The 14817-nt window shown below is 41.3% G+C and overlaps 1 protein-coding gene across 7 annotated transcripts in view; it reads left to right on the forward strand.

Moving 5' to 3' along the window:
- Window positions 1-14161, forward strand: part of DPY19L3 (dpy-19 like C-mannosyltransferase 3) — a 38185-nt gene extending 24024 nt beyond the window's left edge. For 2 of the 7 annotated variants that reach the window (XR_009933540.1, XR_009933541.1), the window contains 4 exons: window positions 6589-6721; window positions 7392-7550; window positions 8151-11367; window positions 12761-14161. Coding sequence is in view for 3 of the 7 variants with exons in the window: in XM_062500202.1 (XP_062356186.1) it covers window positions 6589-6721; window positions 7392-7550; window positions 8151-8312 (454 nt within the window). In the remaining 4 variants the exon portion in view is untranslated. Of the gene's footprint in view, window positions 1-80; window positions 345-2110; window positions 2206-6588; window positions 6722-7284; window positions 7352-7391; window positions 7551-8150; window positions 11373-12760 lie in introns of those variants that run through there. The other 5 variants (XR_009933542.1, XM_062500202.1, XR_009933543.1 and 2 more) reach the window with 5 other exon arrangements.
- Window positions 14162-14817: the final 656 nt, after the last annotated feature.

The following is a 14817-nucleotide window of genomic DNA, read 5'->3' on the forward strand; positions in this document are numbered from 1 at the left end:
GATTTTTTCTCTATTTCAGTTAAATGCTATTTGTGTAGATCTAATGTTCTTAGTTATAATGTTCTCCTTATTTGTCACAGCTCAGCAGTGAACTCTGGTGACCCATGAGGATAGTTAGGGTGAGTGGGTTATCAGGAGGTTGGGTATGAGCAGCTGTGGAGTGCTGCTCCATGCTGGGGTTCAGTATCACTGCTGTGTTCCATGTGCATCAGGGAACCAGCTGATCCCTTTGCTCCCATAAGGACACAGTTTTCCCAGTCAAAAGAGGTAAATTTGGAGGTTTCAAGCTTCTCTCATCATATTATAACTACTTCTTTACATTAACAGACCTCCGTAATGAAATAATTTCATTTCTCCCCCCCCCCCCCCCCCCCCGCCTAATGTCCTTCTCAGCTCTATAATGTTAAAAAGATTGGATGTAGTGCTGAAAAAATTGTAATTTGCAGTCTGTTTGTTGAACTTTAAAACAATCTAGGTTGTTTCTGCTTGTTAGAATTAATCCCAACATGCGTTCCAAACTGCAAGCAAAATATTTTTAATGGAACTTGCTAAGCACAGGTGTAGTCTTTCAGGAGTATGAGTTAATCATTCCAACCCCACCTCATCACTTCTGCTTTCTCACAGAGCATAGGTTGGTATTTTTTAGGTGGAAACAGTTTGGAATACTGCATGTAGAAGATGCTGAGAAAAAAGGCTAGGTAGGATGTTCTCTGGAGGGCTGTGAACTGAAAGAGGATGCTCTCTATTAACATAGAGTAACCACTAAAAACTTTCAGGTTAAGTTTCTGAAAGGGAGATTCCTGGGATTTGTATTTATTTGCAACTCCAGCAATGATTTTGAAAAAAGAAAGTTCATTTCATGTTATGGAGGAAAACATTCTGAAAGTAAATCTGAATACACACATTAATTATTGAACACTCTGAAGTATTTCCTTGGAGTATTTCCTTCATATGCAATGAACTTCAGTGAAACCAGTCACCCAGCCTATGTTCTCCCCATAGCAACATATTTATACTCCATAATGTAGTATTTCTTTAATCCATAAACTAGAAGAAGTAATTTAGGAGTAAAATATATTACAAGCCTTCACTGACTTATTTTGAAAGCAGGCCATGATTTTTTCCATCATTTAGAATCTTTGCAGCCTTATTGACATGTTTCTGTGACTAATGTTTACCAGCCAGTTCCATTTAGCACTACTGTTTTATTAAAAGATGGTAAATGTCTGATAGTTCAGGTCTCTTGTGTGCAATATTATAGAGTTATATATAGATTTATACATAAAATATGCATGTGGAGTTATTCCCAGCCATGAACTGGATTTGACTGGCTCCAATGAGAATAATTTTTCATGTGTTCTTAGTGCTGAGAATGCTAAACTGGTGCTTGTCATCTTTTCATTCCAAGTCATGACAGAGTTCTTTTTTACTTAGAATTTATTCTATTTAGAAATATTATTCCTGTGAAGAAGAGTTAATTATCTATGTTTTAAATACCAGTCAACAAAATTTATGGTAAGTTTCTCAAAGTGGGACAGATTTTCTTAAGTTTGATGTGTAAGAGAACACTTTTGCTATACTAACACTTGATAGTTGTGCTGTAGTTAATGACCTGTCAAGGCTGGTGTCAGGAACTAATCATTCATGATTAAAACTCAGTCTGAAAAGCTCTAATTTGTCATGTATAGCAGTGAATTAGGAATAACTCGTCTGTCTTGCAATCTCTCCACAACAAGAAAACCCTTCTGTCCACTTAGCTCTAAATGCATATTAACTTGTCCAAATATCCAGTCTGAATAATGGCCAGCTATTAGTCTGTTCCCTGTGAAGTGTCTGCAGATGCATTTCTTATTCTTCCCCTCACTAAAATTGCCATAGCATTTTCAGGAAGTTCTACTGGTTTGTATCTGTACAATTGCAGAGCACAATTTTTTACATAATGATCTTGCATATCCCACTCTCCTGCTTTTTTCCTACCCACCATGTCATTTTCTTAGCTTTTTTTTGCAACAAAAAAAAGTCAAGAACCCAATGCTCCAAGGATAGTTCACAGCTCTTTTCCCAGCTGGGAGGTACATTAAAAATCTTAGTTTTGGTCTTTCTCCCTAAGACAACAGGAACAACATGCTCATTTGTGAGATGGGGAAGAATATCAGTAGAATGAGCAAATCAATAGCGTGAACTTTCCTACTCTGTTTACTCCTGGTAAGTGTTAAAGAAGCAATGTCTTCTGCCTTTAAAGGGGAAAATCTGTCTACAGTTGTGGAATATTTCAATAACAGTTTCCAAAACTCACAGAAAAAGTTCTTAGAAATCTTGGCCAACAGCCAAAATAATGGAAAAGTTAACTGAGACTGAGATTCAGCAGAGCATTGTTGGATGTCAACTGTACCTGAACCAGGTGTGGGGACAAGCAGGCAAATTTGTATATATTTAGTGGAAACCCCACAAATTTCCAAAAAGCTCCTAAGGTTATGCAAATGAAACACCCATCGTGTTTCAATGGTGGTTCTTTCCTTTAGTAATTTATACTAAATTATATTAATGGCTATATTTTAATTTCAAGCAAGCTTTAAACTCTATTACTTAACATTCCTGATTTTTCAAGCGTAATCAGACTGAAATCAACACATGTTCCAGACTTTAAAGGCAATATTACACTTAAAAAAATTCTTGTTCGTAAATTCTTGGGCTTTTGTTGGACAGACATGTGAGTAAATCACAGGCATGAACTTGAGAGTGCCTGAGAAGTAGGTTTATACCACCTGTGTAGGTGCACTCCTTTATGTGAGCATAATCTGCATGCATAAAAGTGAAGCTGGGACTCACAAAAATGCATTTGTTGCTCGCTCTTTGTGGCTGTCGTTTTCCATTTTTGCAATTTTCAGTCTTTGCAAACCAGAGGGAAAAAAAAGAACCATGACAGTGTGACTGAATATGCTTTACTGCCTGTCATCTGCAGCTAAATCTGTGATATTTTAATATTGCATTCTGCAAATAAAAATATTTTCTTTTAAAGAAAAAGAAAACTCTATCATGGCATATTCCTCAGAATCTTCTTTTCTCAGATCCTTTCTCTTTGTTGATTCATACCATACTCAGGCACTAGTAAAGGAATACTCTGGGACTTCTCACATTTTATGCCTTTGAAAGCCAACTACAGGGTTCAACTCTGGAAGACTTCTGCTAGAAATAGCTACTTTATTTCTAATGATGTAACCTGTAATTTCAATGGCACTTTCTTCCTCAGTGCTTCCTAAAACCAGCTCACAATAATTCTTTAGCACTTTAAGAGAAAGAATTACTACCACTTTCAGAGTCTGTGCAAGTACTTCCTGTAAAACCCTTTTATTTTTTAATGAGTTATTCTTCAGTATTTATATAATTCTCTAAATTCTGAAGTGTAAAGTAAAGAAAAGGTTCCTACACTGTAATATAGTACTTAGTTTACCCATTAGCTCAGCTGTAATTAACTTGTTGAAAGCTTGGAGCTTCAAAAATAAATGAGATTATTTGTTCAAAATGCCATCAGGTCTAGTTGGAATGGCATTTAAATTATATAATGTAAATCAGTTTGACCTGTAAGTCCTTGTCATTATTTAGTGACATTTCCTAGAGAATAAATTGTTTGCAGGTTGGGCAGTGTGGTATGGAGCTTGGCAGAGAGCTATAAAAACAAATTATCCTTTCATTTTATACATCATTTGCTCAGACAGTTGTAAAAATTGCTTGGTTTTTGTGTAATAGAGAAGTGTCATTCAGGGGTTTGCAGCACAGGAGGTGCCCTGGCTGCAGAGCCCTGCAGGTAGTGCCTGGCTCAGGCAGGGCATGGGCAGGAGCATCCCTGGGATGCAGGAACCATCCTGGCCCTGGGAATGTTCCTCGGTGCTCCTGTGTCCCCAGAACTCAGCAGTGGTGCCCTCAAGAGCTCTTGGGGAGGGAATTGGAGAGGGCAGACACTGCCTGGGGCTCTGTGTCACCTCCCAGTGTCGCCTCCCAGCTCTCTGCCCAGGGCACTGAGATCCAGCACTTGTGATCTTGGCACTACCAGTATAGCACAGGCAAAGAGGGCTCCCACTGGTCTGGGGACATCTGAGCTGCCCAGTAAAACATGGACAGTGATGGGTCTGACGGAGTGGCATTTCCTGGGACTTCAAACCTGTAAATCTCAGGGAAACATCTGCCTTTACCTGGAACACCAGATTTTAAACTCCACCCCAGCCCAAAGCACTTGTTTGAAAAGCAAGTGACGGTCACTAGATGGTCTTCAAGGGATAGGGAGGGCAGGAAGTGCTGGCAAAACTCTTTCTAATCTGGTAAAGAATGCAACTCAGCTGTATTTCACACCTTCTGGGCAGGACTGAGTGCTTTTGGAAAGGAGAGTAATGGAACCCTGAATCTTCATGATCCATTTCCTCGGGGCAGATTCACTGGGGGCTGCAGCTCCAATCTCTGCTCCCTGTGACCAGAGCAGGGTTAGGACGGAGATCAGGGAAAGGTTCTGCTCCCCCAGAGGGTGCTGGCACTGCCCAGGCTCCCCAGGAATGGTCCCAGCCCCGAGGCTGGCAGAGCTCCAGGAGCGTTTGGGCAGCGCTGCCGGGGATCACAGGGGGATTGCTGGGGGTCTGCAGGGACAGGGCTGGGCTGGGTGATCCTGATGGGTCCCTTAGAGCTCAGTGTACTCTCTGAGTCTACCTTTTTGACAGGCATTTTTACCAGCAGGTTGTTGATAAAGGCCACTATCACCCTTTAGCTTTCTTTTCAAATCAAAGAGCTTGCAGGCTGGTTTGGCTTTTTTGTTTGTTTGCTTTTTTTCTTGTGGTTTTGCCTTTGGTACTTGTTGGGAGGGGCTGTGTGAGTAGGTTTAAGAAAGTTTGAGTCTGCTGCAGAGCCCATTATAATGCAAATCTGCAATCAGAAGAGCAGGGTTGCCTTGGTAAGGCCAGTCGGATTTTAAAATTTGAACGAATCTTGAACAAGCACTGAAACCTACTTGTCACATTACAAGTTGTCTGGACCAGGCATAAACACAGAAACATGCTGAATATGCTTTAAGAATCATCACTTTTATTTGGGTGTCTAAAGTCACCCCAGTCCCTCTGTGAGTCCAGCCCATGTCCTTTGCAGCTTAGTCCTACAGACTTGTGTTTCCCACAGCTCCAGGGATGAGTCCTGGCTGACAGCCTGTCAGGGCCATCCCATTTGCATAGTATTAAATTCTAACAGCAATTAATTTCTTTTAATGTAACATGTACTTCAGGACACTTGTGGCTTTGAATATTTTAAATAATAAATAATTTCTTAAGAGATTAAATATTTTCAGACTTTAGAATTAAACTGGTTTATAAAGTGCTGAAGGACTAGTCTATCAGTGAAGTTAAACTGGCCTATTAAAAATACTGTCTCTGGCTTCCTAGATGAGATTAATGTACCAGTGCAAGATTTTTTAGGAAGGGCTTGTAATTATTGATTCATTTGCTAAGCATAATCTCTTGAAAGGCGATAATAAAATTTAATACTTGTCTCTCAACATTTTCAAGCTGATCATGGAGCTTAAAGGTGACTGTAGCTGCAGTTTCCAAAGGCTCCCTGAAGTGCACCCCAAAGTGTCACAGTTACTGGAGTACTTCAGTGCGTGCATGTGGGATGTTAGGCACCTATTCACATTCTAATTTCATTTTAGTTGATTTAATTTGTGCTGCTTTCTGCTGGTTTAGTCTTCACAGACCTTTCCATGGTTACATGGCTACTAAGCACTAGAAAACACTTCAGCATACTAGGCCAGTTTCAATTAGCCTGATTATAGGAGTGTCCACTGCCTGGCATTTTTACTCTTTCTTTTTGCTCTGCCCTTCTGTTGCATCTTTGCAAATATTTTAGATTGTAAACTTGTTGAGAAGAAGGTGAGCAAAGATAATTTTTTCATTATTGATATTTGAGTGATCCTGAGATACCAGGACTGCTCTTTGGAATTGCAAAGGTTACAGTAACAATAAGTGACAGCATTTTTCTGGCATCTTCTGCATCCCCCCTGCCCCAGCTTTTTGCAACTGAGGTGTCTTTTTTCATAGTTTCTCTTCCACAGTTGTCAGAATAGGAAGATTAATGCCTCATGGAACAAAGTTTTCGTTCCAAGTGAATGGTGAATGCCAGGACAGGAACAGAAGGCTTTTCCATTCAGCTTAAATAATTAATTTTTTTATAAAGTACTTTATATATATTAGATGCAAAATTAAGTCACAATAAATGTCTTGAAATATTAAAAGACTTAGAATATAGAAACCTATAAATATCCAGAGGCTTTATGAACCTGAGAAATAGATGAAATATAGAAATAGTTTGAAATTGTCAGGATCATGTTTTCCTTAAGATTTCCTCATAGTGCTTAGTAAATTTTTTATTTGCAGTTGAGTATTATAATTTATCCACTTGGCATTTGAAGAAAACAGTTGCTTGAACAGTTTGCTCCCTGAATAGAGGAGAAGCAGAAAAATACTTTTGCCAGTCTTTTTTTTCCTTCTGATCTGTCACAAGCATTGCAAAAATACCCCTGCAGAGGCTTCCTCAGACTTATCAACGTTTGTTTAGGTCAAACACTCCAAACACAGCAGTGTTTGCTGGGAGCATGCAGCTGTTGGCAGGAGTCAAGCTGTGCACTGGACGGACCTTAACCAACCATCCCCATTATGAGGATAAGAATCTGAGAGAGAGAACAAAGCAGGTAAGAGATTTCTGATTTTTTAAAGTAATCCTTGCCTGTGTCACCGACTGCACTCGAGAAAACCGTAATGTCCTAATGGCACACTGCAAAAGGCATCTCGTGCTTTACTCATGGAGTAACTCGCTGTGAGGCACGGGCCCAGGATTTAACTGCTTGGGGATCTCCTGATTCACTTCTGGGCAGCTGCTGAGTGTCCGAGCAGCTCTGTGCCTGGGTACCAGCTAGTCCCTAGGACACTAGTTTGGCTGTTGTGGCATCAGTACATCCTGGTGCCCACTTGGGCTGTTAAACCCACGTGGAACATTCCCCGATACTCCCTTCAGTTCCCAGGGCAGCACACAGCATTAGATACAGATACCACCCTGAGAAAGTGCACACGGAGCTGGGTAGTCTGTTTTCAGCTCCCCTTTTCTGGACTTGAGACATTCTCAAAGCCTGACTGCACCACCCAGCGTTGTGTAGCCAGCAGCATCCTCACCATAACGCGCACCTCCACGTGACTACTGAATAAAGCATTTCTAGATTGTTTGTTTCTATAATACTTAATTCACGTGGCTTCTCAGTCTCAGGTCTTTGTTCGGCTCAAGATAGAGGAGTCATGACAGAGCCAACAAAGCAGTAGTGAGCGGTGATGCGGTGTGTGTTGGAGCTCAGTTTCCCTGTTGTCCAGATTTACCAGATCTATGCCAAGCGATCTCCCAGTGACGTGCACGGAATCCTGCGCTCCTTCGGCACGGACTACGTGATCCTGGAGGACAGCATTTGCTATGAGAGGAGGCACAGCAGGGGCTGCCGCCTGCGCGACCTGCTCGATGTAGCCAATGGCCACGTGAGTGTTACAGACGAGATCAAGGGACAAAACACGTTTTGCTTGACTTCACTCTGGAAACCCAGTTACTGAGACCTGAGGTAGTCCAGCTTATTTGCACTGTGGGAAGGAAAACCTTCTGGAGCTGTTAGACATTCTCAAAATGGCCAAACTAACACTGCTTGCTTTTAAGGGTATTTGAGAAGAAAAAAGGGGGAATTTCAGCCTGAGCAGGATAAGTAATCACTTCCTGACAAGCTCCGGGTTAGGAGCACACAAGCAGAGTTCCCTCCCTCAATTCCCTCAGGCGCAGCGTGGTTCTGTTACCACTCTGTGTCAGGGGAGCTCTCGGGCATTTCGGGGGCTGAGGAGGAGCCAGAGCAGGCTGCAGGAGCCCAGGCAGATACAGACCTCTGACAAAGCAGCTTTATCATTTAGAGACCAGACTCTGAGTCTTACTGGTTTAAAGCTGTTTTTCTTCCTCCCACTTGTTTCATACTGTCAGCAAACCTGGCCAGCCTGACCCAGTGAACGTATTGCAGAGGTTTTCATGAATTTATTATTGTCTGTAACTGTGAACTGGCTAAAGAAATTTCATGCATCTCTTCCATTTCATTGCAGATCATGGATGGCTTGGGAGAGAATGAACCTGATTTGAAACCTTCACTGTATCCTCGCTTCTGTGAGGAAATAAAAAAAACCCTTCCTTCTTACACCGTGTATTTCACCAGGGTGTTTCAAAACAAAACATTCCATGTTTACAAACTTGCCAAGCATAAATAATATTTCCAACCGTGACTTCAGTATTTCACTGCTAGGACCCACATTAGGAAATTCAGATGAAGTTTACAAACAGGTTACAATTTGTAAGACATTTTACACCAATGGTTTCTTGTTTAATTACTGTGATGCTTTTTTTTTAGATTTTTTTTTAAATTTTGATAACATTATTGACATTGCCAAAATATTCATAAATAAATGCTATCAGGGACCATTTCAGTTATAAATTCTGACCCTTGGAATATTAGATTATAATTGTTTTGCAGTTGCAACTGATTGGAAGACAAAGGCAAAAGCATGTGGGAGCACTGCTGAGTGCCAGCCTGTGAATCTGCTCAGCAGTTCAGATTTTCCCCTTAAATGGTAGAAATTCAGTGAAAGCAGCCCATGCTGCTCCTGCCCTGAGTAAGCATTGTCTTTGTGAATCCTAAAATTAGTCACAAAATGAAGTTTTGTCTTACAGTCTGATCCTTTTTGACAGAACCATGTGCTCTTTCAGTGCCTCTTTTTTGAATTCTTTGGGAATGTATGCGGATATGAGTTTCCAGTCTTGTGAGTGTGATTGCAGAATCAGTGAGTGCAGATTAAGCAAACAGTTTTGAAGAAAAAACTTTAATCTTCCTTCGGTCCAGCATTTTTAGTGATCAGAAACAAACTGGTTTGTAACATTTAGTGTTTAACGATGGAGTGTTAGGTATTTCTAGTGAGAAAAAAGGCTGGAGCATGCTTGATACGTGTTGCATGTTTGTATCCTTGTAAAATGCTCAGAATAAACAGAAATCCAAATTTCTCAGTTTGGATTGTCACAACACTTCCTGTATATACTTTCTGAAGTACAGGGGATCCTTTTTCTCCTTGTGTGACTCCCACTAGGATAGCAAAATTGGACAAAAGGAAAACTCATCTCTAAATCATCAGGAAACCAGTATTTCAAATACATTCAGATAGTAGAGCCTTGTTTTGTATTATTTCAGACACAAAGCTCTATATTTTAGCACAAAATCATTGTGTCCTTGTTCTTTAGCCTAAAACAGAGACTACCAATATTTTAAAATTACATGGAAGATTAAGTGAAGGCAGACCTCAATGCTGAGAATTCCGTGATTTGTTTGTACCCTTTGTCTTTTTACCAGCCTGAACTTTGTGATTTGTATCAGATTTCTAAATGTTATGAAGGTACCACATCGCCTTTCCTGTGTTTTTAGCACTGCTTTGGTTTTAGATTTAAATCAGAAATCAAATTTGGAAGCCTCACAGTATTCTCCTTCTTGAATGAGACATCCACTAGGCTCATTTGTTTCTTAATTTGTTTCTTAATTCTTAAATTGTAATAATCAAGTGCCTCTAGGCCCAGGTTGAATTAACATTTGAACACCTATAAGAGTGTTTGTGGCCTGTGCAAATAACTCAGTTATAGTAATTACCACTGCAATTAATTTCTAATGATGAGAAACTTAAAGTGCTACAGATAGCAAACTCCACATTTAATTTAATCAAGATGTGTAATGAGATTAGCTGTCACAACTGAGCTGGGCTCCAATTCCAAATGATTTAAGTGTTTTCCCTTTCAGTTGTACCAAGGTAAATTACTGAAGAGATGGAGATGGTTATGTCACATGCTCAAACAATTTTATATTCAGTAAATAGTCATTAAACAATGTTCAACATCCTTCTGCCTTTCTCTCTGGCACAGAAGGCTGTGCTGTAGCCAGGCTGTGTTAAATCACATGCTGACAGGAGCTGGGTTGTTTCACTGAGCAGCTGAAACTCCTGAGTAATTCCTAGCCTGTATCCTTTAATGAGGTTGAAGACCACTGCAGTTTAACATAATACAATAATAAAGCACTTTAATCAGTATTAAAACTTTAATTAGGCCTGTAATGATGCATGGTGGTTCTTGCTGCAAGCCTGGGTCAGTGAATCCCCCAATGAGTGCCTTCAGTAATTGAAAACAAGCACACAAAAGGTAAAATATGTCGGGGCTCTATGGCTTCTAGAAGGCAATAGGATCTTTCTGGAAAGGTGCACTAACTTTCCTTGGGTGGAGGGGAGGGATTCCCAGGCCCAGTCATAGCCTGTTGTCTTCAGAAGTTACTTGTAGGCAACAGCTGAGAATAAGAAATCCTGACTGGAACAGTAATTATTTTTAAACAGACTTGTTTCAAAAATGCAGTCTCTAGTATGGCCGAAGGAGAAATTTAACCTTTTCACAGAAACTACCAAGTGCAAACTGGTTTGTTTGGGTTGTTTTAGATAGGAAGATGTGTTACGAGAGATTATCAGAAAGGTTTAACACGAAGGGATATTCCAGGGGCTGTAGTGCAGCACTGGGACACCAGCCTGCTCGAACAGTAAATCCCAGAGCAGCTCCCAGCTCCGAGGGAGCAGCTGCTCCCTGCCCCTTTGGACAACAGGGGAGGGGCTGGGGGGGAAGGGCTGCACCTCCCGTTCCTGAGGTGCCAACTCCCTGATCCCAGCAGTGGGAATGGCAGCGACAGGGCTCCTCCTGTGGGCTCCTTGGTGGCCACAAGGACTTTGTGCTGCAGGTAATCAGTGGGATTGTGGTAAAAATTACCTTTTTTAGATTGCAGAGACTAAACGCTATCAAGGAGCCAGGACTTTTTTAGGACAGAAAAGCCTTTGAGATCCACACTTGTATTTTCATTTCTTGTTTTCAGTGTTCTGCTGGTGGGATCTAACATAGTTATTTTATAATATGTTGTTGTAAAGAGATGTAATGACTATTGTATACTAAATAAATTGTGTAATTTGAAAGTCATGTTTTTTGCTTGATTTTATGTTGGCATGGGTTGAGAAAGACCTGGTTTGGGAACCAGCTTTGCTTCAGTCTGATGGAGGAAAGCAAAATATTTTCCATGAGGAAGTTTGGGCTTTTCAAGCTCATTATATTGTGTATAGCACTGACTTCAGTATCACCTTTGTATTTTAACAGCTCACTGGGCTTCCTCTGTCAGAAGGCAAAGGTACCAGCCTTTTTCAGATTTCACCAGCCTTCACCAGATTTTTACCAGTCATCACCCTGTGCACATCAGCTCCAGTAAGGGCAGTAGACTGAAGCAGTATATCCATTTAAATAAATATAATTTCTTTATTTATTGTATTTTATATATATATAGGAACTCATCTATTAAATGCTTTGACCAACAGGGACCTGTTTATTTGCACATTGTAGCTCAGGTTTAGTATTTTAATGAACAGAGAGGTGCATTCTTCAGGAGTGAAGCAGCACATTTCAAGGGCTGTATGTGCAGTAGGATGTCCTGATGTGACTCTTGTGGCAGGAGCTGCAGGATGTGCAGAGCTGGAGATAACACTGCCCATGTGTAGGACTGGTCTAAAGGGAGCTGGGGGGAGTTTGTCACCAGCATTAATTAGGGATTAATGTAACTGATGGCATGTGAGCCACACGTGGTGTTTTGGCCTAGAGGGGATTCTGGGCTCCAGGGAACCTCCTCCTTTATATCCCCAGGAGATGGCCATGGGGTTTAGCATTCCTGTAATTAAGAAAATTTCTCGACTTTCTTCTGCCCATCTAATGCTGCTTCTTTACAGCCCTATTTTCCCTCCTAAACCTGCTGGTCAGTAGGTCAGACCTAAGGACAATCAGCTTTCCTATGGCTGGGCTCCATGTTATATACTTGGAATGTTATTTTAACAGGGGAAAACCACATAGATTAATGTAGTTGACAGGCAGCCAGATTAAATACTAATATCCACACGATTATTTGAATTTCAGACCTTTACAAACCTTTTATGCTAAATAAAATGTTCTTACTATATGTTTAAAGTCTGTAAAGAACATGGAAGAAGATTAATAAAAGAACTAGATTACTGAAAATCCCACTACCTAGGGCCCCAATGGGGTTTTTATTCAGTATTTTTCCTTCCCTCCTGACCCATGGCACAGCTTTCTGTGGAAAGCCAGCTGTTCTCCCTCGGAGCCATGGCAGTGCTGGGATAAGCCTTTCTGCAGGGGCACTGAAATATTTGTGTGTCTGTGCAAATGCAGAGCAAGTAAGGATATGTTTTCAGCAACTGCACAGTAATTAAAAGAGCAGCATGCAAATTAAAATAGATAAATTAAGTGAACTAATTAGTAAACTCGGGAGAGGGGGAGAGTAGGCTTTAATAGGGCATGACAGCTGCAAATGAGTGTGTCCTACTACCGAGGTTGTATCGACACAAGCTCCTAGAGCACTTTGGAAACGTTTCCTGCCCTTCGGTTGTGTTGTGCACGTTCTGTACAAGGTGGGGCTCAGTGTGAGTGCAGAGGCAGCTCCGAGGCTCTGGGGGGTGCTGTTTTCATGTCTGGTTACAAAGTAGGGCTAGAGCTGTAACGGGGAAGGAGGCCGCAGCAGGGCAGCACCATCTGGAACTGAGAGCACTGAGCTCTGTAGCTGATCTGTGTGACTCATGTTTGTCACCCACAGGGTTCCTGGGCACCACTTGTGCTTGTTGTCACTCTCACCCAAGGACCAGTCCAGTTCCTCAGGGATGGAAGAAGAGCTTGGACGAGGTCTTGTTCACCCGGGGAAACCCCAAAGTGTTCTTTGGGTGGGTAACTGCAGCCTGAGCCCACCAGCTGGAACTTCTCAGCCAGCACAGCACCCGTGACTCACATCTGTGGAAGCATCTGATCAAACCTGAGAGAGAAATAATTCAACAGACTCCACCCTTCAGTCATCCTTAAACAAGGCAAAGACACCCGGGACAGAAGGCTGATTTATTATTTATAGGGTGCCTGAGATAGGCAGGACACTTCACAGGCAAATAAAGACAGTGTTGGCCCCAAGGAGCTTACAGACTAAAATAAATTAAACCCAGCCAAAGCAACAGCATGTCCACAGGTTTGGGAAGAATACAAGGTCTGTAGACAAAATTATTGCTGTTTCAGGAAGGAATAGATTTTTGTACATAATATATATTTAGTTCATTTTCCATATCCTGCTTGTGACTGCCGAGATCATGGAATATAGGAGGTGGCACACTGGACTGGTGAACACTGCAAGATGTTTCAGCCAAGGTTTTCTCCCAGGTAAATAAATGTGTCAGTAAAATTACAAAATCACAGACTCTGTAATGTCTGTGAACCAAAACCATTGGGTGTGAGTAAGAACAGGATTTAGGTTTTCCAGAGGACAATGCCCACCACCTGCAGTGTGTAACCAGTGCTTAATGGTGCACTCAAGGTTTTCCAGAGAGTGGCACAAATGCACGTGAGAACAAGGTACCGTGTGAACATTTCTCATTTGGGAAACATGCAAACTGAGCTGGCCTGCAGACAGCATTCACCTAACTTATAGGTTTTAACAGATGTATAAAAATAAAAGCCAGACCTCCCAAAACAAGCTCCTGTGAGCAAAGCAGTTTTAATGTCTGTTACAATACATTGTTTCATGCTTTGTTTTAATGAAACAAATTATTAGAAACTAGGATATAGTCATCTTACTAGCTCATAATATATAATGTACATATTACATATAGTTTACATATTATAATAGATATAATTTATATATGATACATAGAAGAAACAGCACAGCTTAAGCTTTTGGGTTTGCTGCAGTGTACTCCATTTATTTGTACAAGTGATCTCAAAAAAAAAAAAATAGTGGCACCTTCTCTCTTCCAAATACTGTCAATTTTAAGAAAACTCCAGCAGAGTAGCTGGACATTAAATGGTTTGAAAAATGGACTGATTAATTTAAAGCATAATATTCCACCCCCTGCAACTGCTGTTAGTTTTTCCCTGTGTTTCTCTGTCCCAAGAGATGTCCTGCAATACTTCTATCAAAGGAGATTTAACAAAACATGATCAACAGAGTTGTAGACGCAAATAGCACAGTGCAGGCTGGTTTAAGCTTAATTTAGCAGCTCATTAGGAGTGAGAGATTGTGGTGAACTGTGGCGTTTGCTACTGAAATTCCTGACCAACCCCTTAGAGGCATGTAGCCAGAATACCTGGCCTTTCACTTGGGCAAGTCACGTAGTTGTAAGTAGCTGGGTTCACGTGTTATGCCTAAATCCAGTTTCTGCCCTCGTATAGCAGCACAAAGGGACTTCCTCACAGTATAACTGAAGTTCCAGTTCATCCTTCTGCTTCTTTCCTTTACCTGTGCCCCTGGACTGGCACCTCACTGTGTTCAGTGAGCAGGGCTGTCCTGGGCCCCTGGGGGGGATACCGGAGGGATATAACACCACGGGCTTCATTTACATGGAAAAAAGACAAGGTGCTTTTTTTTTTTCAAATAAGTGTCAGAGCACCAGAAACAGCACACCCAGCATTGCTTCCCTCAGCTCCAGCACACCTCAGGCCGTGTGCACTGGATCCCTCAAGAGTCCTGCATTACTTCAGTGATTAAAAATACCTCTAACTTCTTAGCCACAGTACGTGAATGACTGTGTACCCCAGATTCTCTCTTTGTTCTTCCCAGTAAGGATATATCCCAAGATTAGCCTCTACTCGTCTTTCAACTTACTGCCAAGTGTG

The sequence above is a fragment of the Cinclus cinclus genome, chromosome 11 (assembly GCF_963662255.1).
Source record: "Cinclus cinclus chromosome 11, bCinCin1.1, whole genome shotgun sequence".
Lineage (NCBI taxonomy): Eukaryota > Metazoa > Chordata > Aves > Passeriformes > Cinclidae > Cinclus > Cinclus cinclus.